The sequence below is a fragment of the Panthera pardus genome, unplaced genomic scaffold (genome assembly GCF_024362965.1).
Source record: "Panthera pardus isolate Hobbes unplaced genomic scaffold, ASM2436296v1 HiC_scaffold_11, whole genome shotgun sequence".
Classification (NCBI taxonomy): Eukaryota; Metazoa; Chordata; class Mammalia; order Carnivora; family Felidae; genus Panthera; species Panthera pardus.
In genome coordinates this window covers 1,230,363-1,251,272 of record NW_026526666.1, presented here as the reverse complement: position 1 = coordinate 1,251,272, position 20,910 = coordinate 1,230,363, and the positions used below count along the sequence as shown (strand labels likewise).

General features: G+C 43.6%; 1 protein-coding gene across 11 annotated transcripts in view; it reads left to right on the top strand.

Annotated features, from left to right (window-relative positions):
• TUFT1 (tuftelin 1) overlaps positions 1–20,910 on the top strand; it is a 42,941-nt gene that overhangs the window by 14,025 nt on the left and 8,006 nt on the right. For 3 of the 11 annotated variants that reach the window (XM_019432944.2, XM_053889530.1, XM_019432948.2), the window contains exons 2-7: positions 8,067–8,141; positions 8,536–8,637; positions 12,482–12,568; positions 13,110–13,199; positions 14,688–14,753; positions 17,529–17,642. In XM_019432944.2, coding sequence (XP_019288489.1) covers positions 8,067–8,141; positions 8,536–8,637; positions 12,482–12,568; positions 13,110–13,199; positions 14,688–14,753; positions 17,529–17,642 — 534 coding nt within the window. Of the gene's footprint in view, positions 1–8,066; positions 8,142–8,535; positions 8,638–12,481; positions 12,569–13,109; positions 13,200–14,687; positions 14,763–17,528; positions 17,643–20,910 lie in introns of all 11 variants that reach the window. The other 8 variants (XM_053889533.1, XM_053889528.1, XM_019432945.2 and 5 more) reach the window with 6 other exon arrangements.

Here is a 20,910-nt window from a genome sequence, read left to right as displayed (position 1 = left end):
ATGTTTATTTTTTATTTTCATTTGTAGTCATTCTGATGGGTATTTTGTAGTATTATTGCCTTGTGATTTTAATTTCTAATTCTTTGTTGATGATGACTGATGAGACAGAACCCTTTTCATATGTTTATTGACCATTTGGATATCCTCTTATTCTGTGTCTCTCTCACTCTCAAAAAGAAATAAACATTAAAAAGGTTTGCCTTTGCAAAATTTTAGTTTTGCTCTTTACATTTAAATCTGCAATCCACTTGAAACTGATACTTGTATACAGTGCAAGGTAGAAGTTGTACTTTAACTTATTAGCGTATGCTTATGGAAAATATTTTGAAGAGGAGCATTATGTCAAATTTTGAGGAACTGACACTTTTGTGTATCTACATGTTTTAGTCACTGTGTTTTCACTTAAGCATCATACTGTCCATCTTACCAATGAATACACTAAGGCTAAGGGAGAATAAATCAATACACACAACAAATAAAAGCCAGAGTCAGTGTTTGAGCCCAGGTCTAACTGTTCCAAATACGATTCTTTTTCTGCAAAGAAGAGAGAAAGTCAGTTGGGCTTGAGGGGTCATGGACCAGGCAGTAAATTTGGGGGTGATCTAGGCACTGTTGTATATCATCTCATTCTGTCAAAATAAATATATTTTCTAAAATACAAAAATAAATATATAAGAAATAAAAAGAGAATTTGACAGTAATCTACAAAAGGGAGAGCAGGGAAAGGGGCTTAGGTTGAATACCTAAGTTTAATTAGTTTAATCTATTCAATGGAGTACTGGTGGCCATTAAAAGCCAATTTTGAAGACTGTTTAGTGTGATGGAAATTAAAAATGAAATATTAAAGGGAAAAAGAATCTGCCCCTTGCCCACTCACACTGTTTCTCTCTCTCTCTCTCAAAATTAAATAAACATTAAAAAAAGAAAAGAAAATAGAATTTTTTATGTTCATGAGAGATATTAGTCTGTAGTGTTTTCTTTTCTGTCTTTAAAAAAAAAAATTTTGTTGGGCCACCTGGGTGACTCAGTCAGTTGAGTGTCCGACTCGATTTTGGCTCAGGTCATGATCCCAGGGTCGTGGGATCTAGCCCTGTGTTGCTCCGTGTGAACCTGCTTGAGATTCTCCCTCCCCCTCCCCCTCCCCCTCCCCCTCCCCCTCTCCCTCCGTCCCTCTCCCTCCGTCCCTCTCCCTCCGTCCCTCTCCCTCTCCCTCTCCCTCTCCCTCTCCCTCTCCCTCTCCCTCTCCCTCTCCCTCTCCCTCTCCCTCTCCCTCTCCCTCTCCCTCTCCCTCTCCCTCTCCCTCTCCCTCTCCCTCTCCCTCTCCCTCTCCCTCTCCCTCTCCCTCTCCCTCCATCCCTCCCTCTCCCTCTTCCTCTTCCTCTTCCTCTATCCCCCCTGCCATCCTTTTCCCCTGCTCACATGCTCACTCTCTGTCTCTCTCAAACTAAATAAAACAAAGAAACACATAATAATAAAATGGTCTTTGTCTGGTTTTGGTACCAGAGTAAGACCAGCTTCATGAACTGAATTGGAAAGGGTTTTCTCCTCTTCTGTTTTCTGGTTGAGATTATGGGCGCCTGTGTGGCTCAGTCTGTTGAGCATCCAACTCTTGATTTTGGCTCAGGTCATGATCTCACGGTTCAGGGGATTGAGCCTCATATCAGGCTGTGCACTGGTGGTGTGGACCCTGTTGGGGATTCTCTCTCTCTGTCTCTCTCTCTGTCTCTCTCTCTGTCTCTCTGTCTCTCTCTGCCCCTCTCATTCTCACACACACTTGCACACTCTCTCTCTCTGAATAAATACATTTTTAATAAAGTCTTTTTTAATCTGAAAAGAGATTATGTAGAATTAGTGCTAATTTTTTACATATTTGGTAGAATTCTCTAGTGGAAGCACCTGGGTCTGGGTATTTCTTTTTTAAAAAATTTAAAAAAGGGGCACCTGGGTGGCTCAGTCGGTTAACCGTCCGACTTCGGCTCAGGTCATGATCTCACGGTTTGTGAATTTGAGCCCTGCATTGGGCTCTGTGCTGACAGCTCAGAGCCTGGGGCCTACTTTGGATTCTGTGTCTCCCTCTCTCTCAGCCCCTCCCCTGCTCACACTCTGTCTCTCAATAATAAATAAACGTTAAAAAAAATTCTCTAAAAAATTTAAAACGATGAATATAATTTCCTTAAAGTTACAAGGCTATTCATATTACCTATTTTATATTAGGTAATTTGTGTTAGTTTGTGTTTTTTGAGGAATTGGGCCATTTTGTCCAAATTGTCAAATTTATGTTCATAGTTGTTTTAGTGTTGTTCATTGTGTTGTTTGCAGTCTTGTTCATAGAGTTGTGCATAGTGTTCGTAGAGTTGTTCATAGTGTTCATGGTGTTGTTCATAGAGTTATTCATAGTGTTGTTCATAGTATTCTTAGAGTTGTTCACGGTGTTGTTCATAGAGCTGTTTGTAGTGTTTGTAGTTGTTCATAGAGTTGTTCATTGTGTTCATAGAGTTGTTTGCAGTGTTGTTTGTAGAGTTGTTCGTGGTATTGTTCATAGAGTTGTTCATAGTGCTTATAGAGTTGTTTATGGTGTTGTTTGTAGAGTTGTTCGTAGTGTTGTTCATAGTATTACCTCATGCTTTTGATATCATGCTAGAGGTTTATCAATTTCAATGATCTTTTCAAAGAACCAGCTCTTCATGTTGTTTAGCTTCTTAGTGTTTAGAAATTTTCCTTTTATCTTTCTGTTATTTCTCTCTTTTAAAAAATGTTTTATTTAGTTTTGACAGAGAGAGAGAGTGCACATGTGTGCAAGTGGGGGAGGGGCAGGGAGAGGGGGGAACAGAAGATCTGAAGTGGGCTCTGTGCTGACAGCAGTGAGCTGAGTGGGAGCTTCAAGCTCATGAACTGTCAGATCATGACCTGAGCTGAAGTCAGATACTCAATCAACTGAGCCCCCCAAGCGCCCCTCTTTCTATTATTTCTCATTTGATTTCATTGTGGTCGGATAACATGCTCTAAATGATTTCAGTTCTTTCAAGTTTGTTGGTTTGTTTTATGGCCCAAATTATTGTCTATCTTTATGTTCTATAGGTACATGCAAAGAATGTATACTCTGCTATTGAGGGGAGTGTTCCATAACTGTTGATTAGATCCTGTTAGATTTTTGTCTAGTTTTATTAATTTCTCAGAGACAGGTGTTGAAGAAGTCTCCAAGTATAATTGTGGGTTTGTTAAAAAAAAAAAAAAAAAGAAGGGAATGCCTGGGTGGTGGCTCAGTTGGTTGAGTGTTCGACTCTTGATTTCCACTCAAGTCATGATCCCAGGGTTGTGGGATCAAGCCCCATGTTGGGCTCCGAGCTGAGCATGGAGCCTGCTTGGGATTCTCTCTCCCTCTCTGCCCCTCTCCTCTCCTTATGCATGCTCGCTCTCACTCTCTCTCTCTCTCTCTCTCTCTCTCAAATAAAAAAAAATAATAAAAATTTAAAAATATATTTAATTGTGTATTTGTGTATTTCTCCTTTCAGTTCTTTGGGTTTTTTTTTTTTTAATAAGATTTTATTTTTAAGTAATCTCTTCACCTAATGTGGGGCTCAAACTCACAACCCCGAGATCAAGAGTTGCACATTATTCTGACTGAGCCAGCCAGGCACCCTCAGCTCTTTAGTTTTTGCTTCACGTATTTTGCAGCTTTGTTGTTTGGTGCATATCCATTTGGGGTTGCTATGTCTTCTTTGTGGATTGACACTTTTACATGATATAATATCTCTGGTAATATAATATCTATCTGGTAATATATCTGGTAATATAATATCTCTGGTAATTCTCTTTGCTCTGAAGTTTACTTTATCTGATATTAACGTAGCCACTTTTGCTTTCCTTTAATTAATGTTTGTATAATATACCTTTTCCCATCCTTTTACTTTTAACTTACCTATATGGTTATGTTTAAATATGTTTCTTGTAGACAGCATGTATTGATTCATGGATTTTTTTTTCACTTTTTTTTTTTTTTGAGAGAGAGAACACATGAGTAAGGTACAGGGACAGAGGGAGTGAGAGAGAGAATGTTAAGCAGGCTCCATGGCCCACCCAGAGCCTGACGTGGGGCTTGATACCATGACCTGAACCAAAACCAAGAGTCAGACGCTCAACTGACTGAGCCACTCAGGCACCCCTGATTCATGTTCTTTAATCAACTCTGCCAATCTCTGTTTTTTAATTGGTATATTTAGACCACTTACATTTAATGCAATTATTGGTAAGTCTGCCATTTTATTTTTGGTTTTTGTTCTCTATTTTTCATTAATCTGTTTTTTTTTTCTCTCCCTTCCTGTGGGTTACTTGAAAGCCTTTTAGGATTCCATTTTGATTCATTTGGATTTTTGAATGTTATTCCTTTGTATAGATTTTTAGTGATTGCTCTAGGTATTACATTTGTATAAATATAACTTATCATGGTCTACTGGTGTTGTCATTTTACCAGTTTGAATGAAGTATAGACACCTTACCTTCCTTTACATCCCTTTATCCTCTCCCATTCATAATATAATTAAATATTTCCGGGGCACCTCGTGGCTCAGTTGGTTAAGTGTCTGACTCTGGCTCAGGTCATGAGCTCATAGTTAGTGAGTTTGAGCCCCACGTTGGACTCTGCTCTAACAGCTCAGAGCCTAGAGCCTGCTTCAGATTCTGTGTCTCCTTCTTACTTTGCCCCTACCCCACTTGTGCACGTGGTGTCTCTGTCTCTGTCTTTCTCTCTCATAAATAAATAAATAAATAAATAAATAAATAAATAAAGTATTTCCTCTGTGTATACTTAGAACCAAATCAGGCAGTGTTCTAATTTTAGCTTCAACCATCAAATATACTTTAGATTACCCAAGAGTAAAGAGAAAGCCTAATGTATTTATCAATATTTTTGTTTTCCATGTTGTTTCTTTTTTTAAAAAGTTTATTTATTTATTTTGAGAGAGAGAGAGCGTGTGCACACACGAGCAAGGGACAGGGAGAGAGAGAATCCCAAACAGGCTCCATGCTTCAGTGTGGAGCTCACAAACCATTAGATCATGATCTGAGCCGAGATCATGATCTGAGCTAAGATCAAGAGTCAGAAGCTTAACTGAGTGAGCCACCCAGGCATCTCTATCCATGTTGTTTCTATCTTTCTAATGTTCTAAGGTTCCTTTCATATTGTTTCCTTTCTGTTTAAAGATCTTTTACAGCCTTTTTAATGTAGCTGTATTGGTAAGAAATTCTTAGTTTTTCTTTACATGAGGACATCTTAATTTACCCCCTTATTCCTGAAGGAGAATGTTTTTTGGTCATAGGATTATTGATTAAGAGGTTTTTTTCAGCACTTGAAAATAATGTGCCATTTCATCCTGGCCTTCCTAGCTTCTGATGAAAAATCTGCTGTTTAATGAAAGTGCTTCCCCTGTATAGGTAACTTGTCATTTTTCTCTGATGTGAAAAGATGTTTTTCTTTGTTTTTAGTTATCAGACATTTAATTATGTGTTTTGGCATGATTTGGGGGTTTATCCTATTTGGGATTTGCTCCTTGAATCTCTGGGTTTATGTCTTTTGTAAAATTTGGAAAGTTTTCAGACATTATTTTTTTTAGTACTTTTGCAAGTTTCCCACTTTTTCCTGTCCATCTGGGATTCTGATGACATGTATGGATGAGATGATCCCTCATTGCCCCCATCTAGCCTGGTTGTCCATGTTCTTCCAATTAGAATGCCTGGGTCCATACAATAAACTAGACTTGATGATCTTCATTGGCTGATAACTCCTTTATTTTGGCTGAGGGATGCCCCAGCTTTCCCCAACTGCCTCCAGGTATGGAAGGATGTTGTTTTAACCAAAGTGCACGTCTGTGTCCTGGGGAGAAGAGTTGGCAGCCGCTCTGGCTATTTTGAAATCCTTTCCTCTTCTTTCTGGTGTAATGTTCTCTTGAACATTACATTGAATGATATCTATATCATGGAGCACTCGTATTTGTTCAGAAAATACTTAACCCGGGTAGAGGGCTGTGGCACAGCAGCCCATGTGAGTTAACAGAAAGGGCAATTCCTCGTGGAACATAAGTAGCTGAGAGGCAGGTACCATAGGAGGCCCTGTGATGCCCAGGGAGCTCAAGGAGGTGAGGGTATGTTTCCCACAGGATGTAGGGACGTGTCACAAATATGGCATTTGAATGTGAACTTTTGAGGGCCTTAAAGATGCCCAATGGGAAGAAAGGACATTTAAGGACATTTAAGGACATTAAGGACATGTAAGGCAAAGGTGGGAAAGCCTGGGAGGTATTGGACAGGGAGCAATGAGGAGCAGTAACAGAAGTGAGTTGACCCAGACTCTGGAGGGCCTGAACGCCTCCTCCCCCCCCCCCCCCCGCCCCCCACTGGGGATCTCTCTTGTATTTGGTAGGAATTGAGTGTTTTGTAAAACCAGCTACATTGCCAGAGTTAGGGAGGGTGAAGGGCCATGTGGGAGTGTCTTCCACCTGTCCCAAATTTGGGTTCATTCCAAGAAGTGGGAGGAGGCTAATATTTGAGTACCTCTCTTTTATGTGGCAGAGACCTCCAGACACTTTCCGTTGATCTTCAACGAAAAGCCCCCATGTCGGATGGTAATGTTGCCATTTTACAGTGCGGTCTTTGAGAGTTAAGTATCTGACCACAGAGTCTGATTTCTTTTCCACCAAGTTCTTTTCCTTATTTAGGAAGGACTGTTCCCTTCCCAGAGAACCTTCTCACAACTCCCTGGGTGGGACACATTCTTTTCTTCCTGCTCCTTCCAACAGCCATTTGGAATATTAGGAGAGTTCCTTAAAACCTGTTAAGGGTAAGATGGCATTTATACTCCTGGACCTCAAGGTCACTTTTGTCCTTGGGTAGTTCAGCATCCATCTTCCCTTCATTGCCTGGGAGAAGCACATATTCCCTTTTTATGCTCTCATAGTGTTAAAGCTGGAAGGAGCCTTAGAGATACTTAGTACAACCCATTATTTTTCTGGTGCAAGCCAGAGGCCCAGTGTACCTAAACCTCTTGTCCAACTCTACACATAGCACAGGTTATTGGTAGAGTTTGGTCCTCCCTGCCCTGCTTATCTTCCCTCAATGTTATCTCTCCAAATCTCCAGCCCCACTTTTTCCTTTTACCATATGATTTCCCCCTCAATGTGTTCTATTTTCTCCACTGTGTGTGTGTGTGTGTGTGTGTGTGTGTGTGTGTGTCAGTCACAGTGTATTTTTTTTAATTAAAAAAATTTTTTTATGTTTATTTTTGAGACCGAGAGAGAGCACAAGTGGGAGAGGGGCAGAGCACGAGTGGGATAGGAGCAGAGAGAGGGGGAGACACAGAATCCAAAGTAGGCTCCAGACTCTGAGCTGTCAGCACAGAGCCCAATGCGGGGCTCTAACCCATGAACTGTGAGATCGTGACCAGAGCCGAAGTCGGACGCTCAACCGACTGAGCCACCCAGGTACCCCTCACAGTGTGTTTTTTAAACCTTCTTTGAGTTAGGAAAGAAAATGTGCTTCTTCCTTTGAAATTAGGCTCATCTATAGATAAGTACCTATTGTCTTGCCTTCTTTCATTTGGATAATTTCTGTATGCCTTAGAGAAGTAGGGGTTTGGATTCAAGTACTGTCCTATAGTTTGGTTCAGGAAGGATATCCCAGTCTTGTGAAGTGCATCAGTAACTCCTGGTTGCCTGTCAGGTGCAGGAACCCTACACTGGGGATGAGGGCATCCCCCTCTTCAAGGCTGGGGAGAGGGGAATCCACGTAATGTGCTTCCTGTAATGTAAGGACCAAGGTGGCTAGCCCCTCTGGAGCTACACAGAGCAATAGTCTCTGGTGCGGTGTAAAGAGCACTGTCAGAGGATCCCGAGACCTCCTGCCACCCAGGAATGACGGATATTGGGCAAGCTAATGTCACCTTTTCAGACGTCAGCTTTTCTTATCTGTTAAATGATGATAATAAGGACCACCCCACAGGACTGGCAAAAGTGCACTGGTACCGGTAGTGGACTGTAAAGGTAAGGGGTGATTGTTGCTGTCATTGTCATTATTAGGGGTGCGTGGACATTCTAAGGCTGACTCTACAGAGTGAACTGACAGGAGATGAACTTGAACACATAGCCGAGAAGGTATCGAGGTTTCTGGTGGGGTGAGGCCTCTTCCCCTCAGCCAGTTCTCCCTCCTTGCTGCTGACGCCTTACAGTGCTGTCTGGAGCCATCCCTGCTGCTGCTCAGGGTCACTTCCTATCAGACACACCCCCTGACCTCAGCCTTGTGCACTGCTTTGGGGGTGGGGAGGCCCCACTAAAAGTAAAACTAACCTGCAATTTCTGCTAATTTTCCCTGTCCGGTGTTGCTGCTGTGTGGCTTGTGGTAGAGGTTGAAATGAGTTTTTGGAGGGAAAATCAGACTAACCCTTTAAATCTTTCGAGGAGCAGGTGTTCTGCATTGGTCAAGGGACAGAAGAAGTTCTGGGCTTGTCATGATTTCTGAGCCATTTCTCTCTCTCTTTCTCTTTGACAGGCGGGTAGGAGGACTTTTGCCATGGTGTCTGGCCGCTCAACCAGCCATTCGTTGGCCTCAGAACTGGTGAAGTCCAATGATGGACACGAGGAGATCATTAAGGTAAACTTTGCTCACTTCCACTGTTCCTCCCTCCCCTCTTTCTCCTTACAGGCATGTGACAGGCGGCAGCTGACTTTGCCACAGGGACATTGTGGTTTGACTTGGAAGAACCAGACCTGTAATGCGAGTTCCTGGTCATTTCCTGAAAAGATCTTAATTAACACCAGGAGACCACAGTCAGTCTGTAGTGACTTTGGTGCTGTCCAGACCCGGCCATGAAAATGGATGTGGTGATCTTCCTAGGTGCCTATCCCACTGGCCATATTTAGCTGCTGGAGTTTGTGGAGTCAGGTGGGAGGTGTGTTTATGGAGCTTTTTTTATTTATTTATTTTTTTTATTTATTTTTTTTTTTTTAAATTTTTTTTTCAACGTTTATTTATTTTTGGGACAGAGAGAGACAGAGCATGAACGGGGGAGGGACAGAGAGAGAGGGAGACACAGAATCGGAAACAGGCTCCAGGCTCTGAGCCATCAGCCCAGAGCCTGACGCGGGGCTCGAACTCACGGACCGTGAGATCGTGACCTGGCTGAAGTCGGACGCTTAACCGACTGCGCCACCCAGGCGCCCCTGGAGCTTTTTTTAAATAAAAGAATGTTCATTATTTCTTTTTTTTAACATTTATTTATTTTTGATACAGAGAGAGAGCATGAACAGGGGAGGGTCAGAGAAAGAGGGAGACACAGAATCTGAAACAGGCTCCAGGCTCTGAGCTGTCAGCACAGAGCCCGACGCGGGGCTTGAACCCACGGACCGCGAGATCATGACCTGAGCCGAAGTCGGACGCTTAACCAACTGAGCCACCCAGGAGCCCGTCATTATTTCTTTTTTAAAGCTCTTTGAGGGGTGCCTGGGTGGGTCAGTCTGTTAAGCACCCAACTCCTGATTTCACCTTAGGTAATGATCTCATGGTTTGTGAGATTGAGCCTCGCATCAGGCTCAATTCAATTGTGTTTTGAGAGTTTATATGTAGGTATAACGGATGAATGTGACCACACTTTCTCCATGGTGTTATTTTTGCTGTATTTGAAATTTAAAAATAAATAAATAAATAATGTTTATTTATTTATTTATTTATTTTAAGGTTTTTTTTTTTTTTTTTTTTACATTTATTTATTTTTGAGAGACAGAGCACAAGTGGGAGGGGCAGAGAGAGAAGGAGACAGAATCTGAAGCAGGCTCCAGGCTCTGAGCTGTCAGCACAGAGCCCGACCCGACGCAGGGCTTGAACTCACAAACAGTGAGATCATGACCTGAGCCGAAGTTGGATGCTCAACCAGCTGAGCCACCCAAGCACCCCAATGTTTATTTATTTTTGAGACAGAGTGCAAGCAGGGGAGGGGTACAGTGAGAGGGTTCTGCGCTGACAATAGCTAGCCCCCCGTGGGGCTCAAACTCATGAACCATGAGATCATGACCTGAGCTGAAGTCGGATGCTCAACTCACTGAGCCACCCAGGTGCCCCTATATTTGAATTTTAAAATAGCAGTAAATAGTCCAAAAGAATTACTCTTCTTTAAAAAAAAAATTTTTAATGTTGATTTTTTTTTTTTTTGAGAGGGGTGGGGAGAGGCAGAGAAAGAGGGAGACACAGAATCCCAAACAGCCTCCAGGCTCTGAGCTGTCAGCACAGAGCCTGGCGTGGGGCTTGAACCCATGAACAGAGAGATTATGACCTCAGCCAAAGTCAGGTGCTTAACTGACTGAGCCACCCAGCACCCCAAAAGAATTACTCTTGATGATTAATTAAATTTACCAAAAAGATGATTTTAATTTTTGAGATATAAGGGTTCCTTATATGTTCTGGATAGTAATTAGACCCATATTAGATATATGATTTGGAAATATTTTACAAAATTTTGTCCTTTCTGTATTTTGTTTTTTACTTTCTAAATAGTGTCCTTTGAAACAAAAGTTCTTAATTTGATGAAATCCAATTTATATATATTTTTCTTTTGTTGTCCTTCTAGTGTCTTATCTAAGAAGGTTTTGCCTAGCCCAAGGTCACAAAGATTTATTTCTATATTTTCTTCAAAGAGTTATAGTTTTAGCTCTTACAGATAGGTCTATGATCCATTTTGGGCTAATTTTTGTATATGGTATAAGGAAGGCATCCAGTTTCATTCTTTTACATGTGGATATCCATTTATAGCAACATCATTTATTGAAAAGACTGTTCTTTTCCCCCATTGAATTGTCTTGGCACCCTGTCAAAAGTTAGTTTAGTGTATTTTTATTGTATTATTGTTTCTGGACTCTCATTTGTATTCCATTGAATTATGTCTCTCCTTATGCCAGTTCCACACTGTCTTGATTACTGGCTGTAGCTTTGTTATTTTTGTTAACATTTTGTTACTATATTGTTGAGATTTATATTTCAAGATTGTTTTAGGGACTCAGGGTCCTTTGTATTTCCATATGAATTTTAAGATCAGTTTGTCAGTTTCTGCAAAGAAGCTAGCATGGATTTGATAAGAATTGTGTTGAATCTGTAGATTGATTTGGGGAGTATTGTCGTCTTAACAATATTAAGTCTTCCAATCCATGAAAATGGGATGTTTGTTCATTTTTTTAACAATGTTCTGTAATTTTCAGAATTCAAGTCTAGAACTTTGTTAATTTCTAAGTGTTTTTCCTTTTTGTTGCTCTTGTAAATAGAATTGGTTTTATATTTCATTTTGGATTGTTCATTGCTAATGTATAGAAATACAACTATTTTTTGTATATTGATCTTACATCCTACAACCTTGCTACAATCTCTGATAATTTTTTAGTGGACTCCTTAGGGTATTTTTATATACATGATCCCTTCTGCAAATGGTGATTTTTCCTCTTTCTTTTCAATCCAGATGCCTTTAATTTCTGTTTCTTATTCAAAGTCATTTCATGGCCCTTAAAGAAAGCAAAACTACCCTATAATTCTGTCAATGTAATCATTGTTTTTAATACTTTATCGTGTATCCTCCCAAACATTTTCCTACACATATGTATTTTTTCAAAAGTTAAATCATATTATATACCCTCTATTCTACAATTTGCTTGTGCCCCTACACTTTAATGTTGGTTTATAAATCTTCTGTGTCCATAAATGTAAGTGTCTAGTATTCTCATGACTGCACAGTGTTCTGTTATAGACATACCATAATTTATGTAAGTAATCCCTCATTGTTGGACATTATGCCTATTTCATTTTTGCAGTTATAAAGAATATTTTGCTGAACATCTGTTACTAAATTGTGTATGTGTTTTATAATACAGGTAATAAATATTTTTAAACTTTTTTTTAAAGTTTATTTTGAGAGAGAGAGAGAGAGAGCAAGTTTACATGTGTGAACACACGTGCATGTGTGAGCAGAGGGAGGGGCAGAGAGAGGGAGAGAGAGAATTCCAAGCAGGTTCCATGCTGTCAGCAAGAAGCCTGATTTGGGGCTTGATCCCACAACCATGAGATCATGACCTGAGCCTAAATCAAGAGTCAGACGCTTAAACTTAACCAACTGAGCCACCCAGGTGTCCCAATAAATATTTTCTTGACTGTAAAAGATTCAAGCATGTATAGAGAAAAATGTGTAAATCCCTTGTTACAACTTCTTTGCATGAATTTACATGTACGTGTGAGGGCTTATGTCAGTTTGGCTAAATTTATTTCATTAGGATAAAGTTCCAGGAGTAGATTTGATAGGTCAAAGAGCAAGCCTAGCTAGTTCTAAGCCTTCTGATCTGAATCCTCCAAGTGCCACCCAGAAGGCAGTAGTGTTTTACCTTTACCAGTGGATGAGCCTGCCTAGGTGGAATTAACTTATAAGGAGCTTTCTTAATCAGTAGTGTTGTTCTCCTTGTTGAAGGTGTACCTGAAGGGGAGGGCTGGAGATAAGATGATCCATGAGAAAAACATCAACCAGCTGAAGAGTGAGGTGCAGTATATCCAGGAGGTGGGCACCTCTCCCTTGGTGGGAAGCTCACATTTTTTTGGCTCCCTCCTTTTGTGGGGTCTGGTCTTCTCCCATCTGCCACCGTCCCCCATTGAGTCAGGTATCATTTCTGACCCTCCTGTTACTCAACCAATCCATGAATCAGCAAGTATTTATTAACTCCCACATGTCCTCTGTACCCATTGTACCCCAGCCTCCTCTCTAAAGCTGACAGTCTCTTTTCCCTAACTTTTCTTGACCCTCTCCCTGGCCTCAGCTGCTCCTTGGCACTTGTCACCATGTAACATATTACATGTTCCACTTGTTTGCCCTTTGTGTCGTGTGTCTCTGCAGCAAGAGTGTTAGCTCCAGCGGGATGGGGTTTTGTTTCCTGCTCGTGTAGGAGGGACTGTGCTGCAGCCCCACTTGCCTGGGGTCCCTCCTTCCCCCAGCCAGAGCTTGGCTCACAGGAGTACGGGTCAGGGATGGGCACAAAGCTGGGTGAGTCGGGCCACTCTCTTTCCTTGTCCCAGAGCTAAGGCTTCTTGCCATCCCTTCCCAGGCCCGGAACTGCCTACAGAAGCTGCGGGAGGACATAAGTAGCAAGCTTGACAGAGATCCAGGAGACTCTCTCCAAGGACAGGAGATACAGGTAATAGGAAATGGTCAGTGGTTGGGTCCTCAATGAGGAGGTTGTGCCGGGCAGTCCCCTTTGCTGGTCACGCTGTGGGTGCCGAATCTCCCACCGCTGCCAGAAAAGGAGGGCATACAGGCAGTGCTGGCTTCTCGGAGCACTCCCAGCCTTACTGGGGCTCTCCAGCAGACGAGCACTGGCATTGACATGGGTCAGCCTAGGTATAAGGTATACTTGTTCCCACACACTGCATAAAAGTGGAATTCATGTGAACAAAATGACCGTTATTGGCAAAACCTCTTCTCTGTAAGGATTCTGGGATCAGTATTTTTGGAGTACAGTCTTACAAAGCAGACAGTTACCTGTAAATCCAAACTTCTCATAGTTGGTCTTGCGTAATTGGGGTAACACCCGGGCTGTGAATTGGAAGTCTCGGTCCTGGTCCATTATTTGTGTCAGTAGCTGTCTTTGCCCCGGCGTCAGAAGCTCCTTGAGGTTAGGGTTCACCCCACCCCTGTGTCTGGGATGCAGAAGGTCACCAGTAAATGTCATAGCGAACCTACTGAAGAGTACTTCTTGGGACGGACAGATAAGCCTGGGATCCTGCTTTTCAGCTTTTCTAAAATTGGAGGCTGGAAGGGTCCTCAGGGGAGAACAGTCTCTTCCATTTCACCTTTGTCCTCCTTTAGATTCAGAGTTATATCTCCTTCACTTGCACTTGGCTGGAGTCGGGGGGTGGGGGTGGGAGGAGTTGTCTTTCTCTAGTAGCCCCTGCCCTCGTTCCCCTGAGGGATTTGGCAGCTAGTGGCAGCAAGGTTCCTCTTTGGCGTGAGCCCTTACTAGGCTTGTGTGGCGATTCCCCCTAATTCACTTTGCTGTGGCTGAAGGTAGGACTTTCCCCGCCTGAGCTCCCATCTGGCTGCTGGGAGGTGCTTTGCCAGGTGGCTGAGGAATCTGATCTGCTCAGAGACCGGCCCCAAAGTCCAGGGCCCTTGTTTGCACAGACCAGCGGTGGTATGATGAATAATCAGGCTTTGGGTTGGAAAGAATTGCAGCAAAACCCACTTCACCTTTTGCTTTATGCTTTGTCAAACCTTGTCAGGATCCCCAAGGGGCAAGGCAGACTCTTTGTTGGTGGCAGGCAGCTGCTTGTATCCCCTGGGCTTCTGGGAGTCAGCCTGCATGTTTTCCATTGGGCTGAAAGGCTCCCTTCAGCACTGCCCCCCCCCCCCCCTCCACAGCCATACACATTCTCCACGCCTTACCTCTCCTCTCCATTTCCCACCCAGCACTTGAAGTCTTTTTTTTCCCTTGCTGTTTTCTGTTTCTCTTTCTTTCCTTTTCTTCCTCTTTCTCCTCCATCACCTCTTCCTCCTCTTCTTCCTTCTTTCTCTGTCTTTTCCCACCTCTTTCTTTTTTTCCTAAGAATGAGATCTTAGGAAATTAATGTTTCGAAGTTCGTTGTTTGGGCTGTGTTAACTACCGATTTTATTTTTCTTTGAACAGGTGGTGCTGGAAAAGCCAAATGGATTAAATCCAAGCCCCACAACACTGTATAGCAGCCCACCTGAGGTAAGTAAGGTAGGTAACGGGGAAAGCAGTGGTAAATATGTCTTTGCCAGGAGGCAGGGTATCGTCCTCCCTGATCTCTTTATTATCTTTATTATTGTTCTTTCTGTCTTACTAAATAGAAGAGTATCATTTGCTGTAAAAATTCAAACAATGGAGAAACATACAAACCCAAATCCTCCTTCTCCAATCTTTTTCCTTCAAAGGATCCACTGTGAATGGATTGAAGTAGGTGGATCCCTTTAGAGCAGTGCCCTTAGCCTTCACTACCGATTGAAATAGGTTTGGAAGCTTTTTAAAAATTTAATTAAGTTTATTTATTTTGAGAGAGAGAGAGAGAATGAATGAGTGGAGGAGGGGCTGGGAGGGCGGGGACAGAGGATCCAGAGCTGGCCCCACGCTGACAGCAGAGAGCCCAATATAGGGCTCACTCCAACTCACAAACTGCAAGATCATGACCTCAGCCAAAATTGGACCCTTAACCAACTGAGTCACCCACGTGCCCCAGCCTTGGGAGTTTTAAAGGAGACAAGCGTGGTGCCAGACCTAGAGACTGTAATTTAAAAAAAAAATTTTTTTTTTAACATTTATTTATTTTGAGACAGAGAGAGACAGAGCATGAACGGGGGAGGGGCAGAGAGAGAGGGAGACACAGAACCGGAAGCAGGCCTCAGGCTCTGAGCCATCAGCCCAGAGCCTGACGCGGGGCTCGAACTGACGGAGCGTGAGATCGTGACCTGAGCTGAAGTCGGACACTTAACCAACTGAGCCACCCAGGCGCCCCTAGAGACTGTAATTTAATTGATCTGAGATGTGGGCTGGTCGGCAGGACTTTAAAAATCTCTTCAGGGGGTGCCTGTCTGGTTCAGTGGGTAAGGGCGTGTAACTTTTGATCTCGGAGTTGTGAGTTCGAGCCCCACATTGAGTATGGAGAGTACTTAAAAATTAAAGAAAAAAAAAACCCTTCAAGTGATTCTAATATTTAGCCAAACCTGAGTAGCAATGTTCCAGTGTATTTTTCTTTCTTGCTTTTTTAAAGATTTTATATTTTTAAAGTAATCTCTTAAAATCCAGGGTACATTATCATCTCTGATCTAGTAAAGGCCTCTCACTGGATTTACTGTTTGTTTTGTTTTTGCCTCTCCCCTCCCCAACTCTAATATATTCAGTGTATGATTTCAGTATGCCTATAAGTGTGTTTTCAATTTTCATAATGAATTTGTGCTATATTTTATCTTTTCCCTTTTTAGCCAACACCATGTTCCTGGGGTCTATCCACATTGCTATGCTTAAATCTAGTATGTTTCTAACTTCTACAAGTTCTTTTTTTTTTTTTTTTTTTTTTTAATCTTTTTATTTTTATTTTTATTTTTTTTTATTTTTTTATTTTTGGGACAGAGAGAGACAGAGCATGAACAGGGGAGGGGCAGAGAGAGAGGGAGACACAGAATCGGAAACAGGCTCCAGGCTCCGAGCCATCAGCCCAGAGCCTGACGCGGGGCTCGAACTCACGGACCGCGAGATCGTGACCTGGCTGAAGTCGGACGCTTAACCGACTGCGCCACCCAGGCGCCCCTACAAGTTCTAATAACTACCTTTTTTCTCTTCATACGACACTGAAAATTTTCCATGTCATTAAATAGTCTTTTAAGAACGCCATCTGAAATAAACACGTAGTAGTTATGCTTCCAGGAGCCTTTGAAATCGTTCTCACCTGCCCAGCAGCTTAGGTACAGATAGAGGGGAGGTGACTGGGTAACTTTACGGCTAGGTTTTGGCATGTTGTGATGATCCTAACTACTCACTTTAGATGTGCAGTTTGGATTTTTTTCCCTTCTCCTGAATTACCATATTTGGCAAATGTGCTTCTGGCACCACGTTACAATAACACCTGGTACTGTTTGTTCAACTCTGTCTTCTCACAAGCTCTAAGCCCAGCGGATATTATCGTAGTTTTGAGGCAGCCTGTAAGGCGGGGCGTGGTCTGGACTCAGTGATAGCACAGCTACTGGGACCCTGGCACCGTCCTCCCAGCTTCGAGCTCCGAGCTCCGAGCTCCGAGCTCCGTGCTCTGGTTTAAAGGTGTTGCTGCTTCCCACTATGTGAGGCAGAGAGAGATTTTTCTGTCAGACTTGCTGGGAGCTGGTAACTGAAGTGTCTGGTGCCTGTGCGGCAGAGGTGGGGGCAAGACCCCACATGCCAGCTCAGCGCTAACCACCAACCCACAACTGGGTGTGTCTGGGGAGAGACTCACAGTAACCTCAATGAAGACACCTTTTTCCACATTGAATGAGATTCCTGGACTCGTTGGGTGCTTTTGCTCATTCATCAGTAACCCTGTAGCCAGATAACCCTGAGCCAGATGCAAAGACAAAAGATGTGCCTTTGGGAAGTGCCCCTCGTGATGGGTGTGGCACTGTCCTTGCCTTGGGATGCTGTAGTCTAAAGGGGAACGTGGTCCCTGCTCTCAGAGAGCTCTGGTCTCACGGAAACAGGGCACACATTTGAGGATACCCATTAATGAGTTGATACATGCATAAAAATTATTGAGTGTGTCCTAAAATCCTCAGATGACTTGAGGCTAGTTGAGTTCCTTGAAATATGAAGAGAGAGCATTTTTGTGTGATTAACTCATCGCTCCTGGGTGCCTAAGACTAGCTGTCCCCTTGAGTGATATGAGAGGGTGGTCTGAACAGGAGGGCCCAAGTATGTGTTGTGGGGGACCTTCTCCTACACAAACACAGTGGCTTCACCTTCTCTTCCCTGTTCTGACTGTAGGCAGACACCTATATAAATGAAGATGTCGAGAGCCTGAGGAAGACCATGCGGGACCTGCTTGTCAAGCTGCAGGAGGCCGAGCGGCAGCACCAGTCAGACCGTGTGGCTTTTGAGGTGAGATTTGGGATTGGGGGAGAAAGTGCCCCAAGGGTTGGGCTGCCAGATACAGATGCCAGTGACTTAGCATGGACTTCATGTCTTCTTGGCCAGGTGCCATCAATTGGAAAGGCTGGGCTTTGAGGCCTGGGCACTTTCCTGTCTGCTTTTCCCATTCCTGGACTCTTAGAGTTTTTGCTGTTCAAGGCTAGGCCATAGTTTGAAGATCAGCACTGGTTCTCTGGTGAAGTTGGGTGGTGGTGCTGGTTCGGGATAGCAGGAAGCTCAGTCGTTTCTCTGAATACCACAACAAGAATTACTGGGCTCTGGGCACCATGCAGGCAAGGACTTTGCTGTCAAGGTTACCCTGCATCCCCATGTCTGGCATAATGCCTGGCGTAAGGTGGTGGGCACTTCTTAAGTGTGGACTGGGTGAGTGGATGGAGCATTGTGGTTGTAGAAAGATCTGTGCCCATGGAGTCAGAGGACTTGAAGTCAAGTCTTGACTTTACTTTGAAGAACTTTGCAATCTTGAATGAGTATCTCAGTTATTGTTGCAAAAGTAATACTGAATTATTATGATAGAAGATTTAAAAAGTACCAAGGTCTGTAGAGAGTGAAAGTCCTCCACTACAGAAAGCGTGAGAAGGGGCACCTGGGTGGCTCAACCAATTAAGCATCCAACTCTTGATTTTGGCTCAGGTCACAGTCTTACAGTGGTGAGATCGAGCCCTGCATCTGGCTCTGTGCTGAGCATGGAGCCTGTGTAAGATTCTCTCTCCCTCTCTCTCTGCCCCTCTCCTGCATGCGCTCGCTCTCTCTCTCTCTCTCTCTCTCTCTCTCTCTCCCCCCTCCCCCCCCCTCCCCGTCTCCCCCTCTCCCTCTCTCTTTGCCCCTCTGTTTGCCTCTGTTTGCCTCTCTGTTCTCTCTCTTTCTCTCTCTCTCTCTCTCTCTCTCCCTCTCTCCCTCTCTCTCTCCCTCTCTCTTTGCCCCTCTCCTGGGTGCGCTGTCTCTCTTTGCCCCTCTCCTGCATGTGCTGTCTCTCAAAAACAAATAATAATAATAAATAAAAAATAAATAAAAGTGTGTGAGGTCTTCCATACTTTATAGAAAATTCTTTGAGTATAAAATGAGGTACACTGGGCAAACACTAGGCTTCTATCTAAGATTAACCCTCTGTTATTATCTGCTATTGTTCATCCACATGTAAAGTATTTCTGTATCATAAATATGTAATGATAGGATTATGCCCTGCCCAGGTATGCCGGGAGCCGGTGGTAGGAGGAAACCCAGCCTGAATACTTCTCTTTCATGGGACTAAGAGAATTTTTGAGAGAGATATTGAGGGGGAGGAAGAAAGCACAGGGAATGATCACTCGCCTTTAGAGATGATCAATTATTTGAGCCATTAATTTGACCTCTCTAAGTATCGGTTCCAACTTTTGTAAAAAGGGTCATGGAATATACTTCACAAGTGTGGTGTGTGGATTGAGTGAGGTAAGATATGTAAGTCTATTTATTGTTTTGAAGGGTTTTAGAAATATAAGATAACCTATATTTTTCTTAGTGATCCATTTAGTGAGTTTTCCTATCCTAAATAGTTGGGACTTAGTGTAATACTGAGATTAGTTTGGTCTCAGAACACAGTGGCTGTGCAGTAAAGGAGTTTGCTGCATCGATTTCAGATTCCACAATTTGGGTAATTTGGCTGATGATGTATCAGTTTGGTGACCAGCTATTTGCTACAGGAGGAAGGGGATGTTGAGGCTGTAATGCTGACCGGACTGTGGATTTTGGAAAGAAATTTCTACATTGAGAGGCCTTGTGAAGTACTTGTTGGTCTTGGCCATACATGGAAGGGTCTATTAGCTCTGGGTTTCAAAGCTTGAATGAAGAAGTGTCTTGAGTAAAAGCCTGAGGCTAGAAGGTCCTGACAGCTGTAGCCCCCTGCCCACAGTTTCTTAGAAAGGGCTGCCCTTGGTCCATAGCACCTGCCTGGGTTGTTCCCACCACCAGGGTAGGTTGGCACCCCATCTTATGACTAAGAGGGTCCTTCAGGGAAGTGCTGACTGGAGCAACAGGGACAGATGTGGCAGAGGAGAGTGTGATCCTACAGCAGAGTGTGAGGGTCAGGGCCTGGCCCTCTATGCCCTGCTCTGAGTGCACATCAGCCTGGGTGCAGTGTTGTGTACAGATAGGAGAGGTTTTTTTTTCCATGTTCTTGCCTGTAGGGCTGGCCTGTTCCAGGCTAATATGGGACATCTGGAGGATTTTCTCATCTTTGCTAGTAAACTTGACTCTCCAGTCTACTTTTCTGAACCAGGGATCAGCAGGGGGAAAGATTGCCACTTACTGTGAATACAACGTGCCCATAAGCGTGGGTTTTCTGCTCTACTAGCGGCTTGCTGTCAGGGTTTGCAGTGGGTTTGCTCTGGACAGGGCTGGTGTACAGCTTGGATGCGTCCACCACATGTCTCTTCCCCGATTCTGACTTTGGGAGGAGTCGGACAAACTGCCTACTTTAGTGTTCTGTTTCCCCAGGGCTGCCTCTTTGAGAGGTTATGGGGATTCTTTTTCACTAAGTGACTAGGGAGTCAGTGTGGGGTAGCTGGGAGGAATTGAAATGGATGATGAGGTCACTGTTCTAGCACTGGCTCCATCATTCCCTAGTTGTGTACCTCGGGGAGATCGGTTGGCTTTCAGTTGCAACAGGAGAGGGTTGGACAGATGGATATGAGTTCCATTCACAATGTCATTGAGCAGTGACTGTGTGCCAGGTGCTGTGCTGAGCTCTGGAAATGGAATGGTGCTCCAGTTCCCTGCTAGTGGCCCACTGGGGGGTGCACACGAGTGACTGGGCCAAATCCACTCAGTGCTACAAGAAAGAAAGGCACACAGGGGAAGGACCCCTCGCCTGGGTGTGAAGGCTTCTGGAAGAAAGGGCGTCTAAGCTAAGACCTGTAGTTGGCATGTGGAGGATGGGAGGCGAGTTCTTCCTTTACTTTCCTTCTCAAATTCTGCCTCTGTCCCTCCCAAACTGGCTTATCATCTGTGCTAAAGAGCAGTTCTCTCTGGTGCTTACTAGTTGCCCTTCCAGGTGCCACATTGTCCTTTATATGCAGGCTGCAGGATTGCTTGATGGGAGGAAGAGTGGGGACACCGAAGGAAGGAAGTGTAAGATGTGCGCCCCCAGATTCTTTGTGTTTGCATTTGTAGGAAAGCCGTGGCACGGGGTTAAGCTTGGGTGGCACTGGAGGACTGGTGGGGGTGTCGAAGAAGTCCTCCA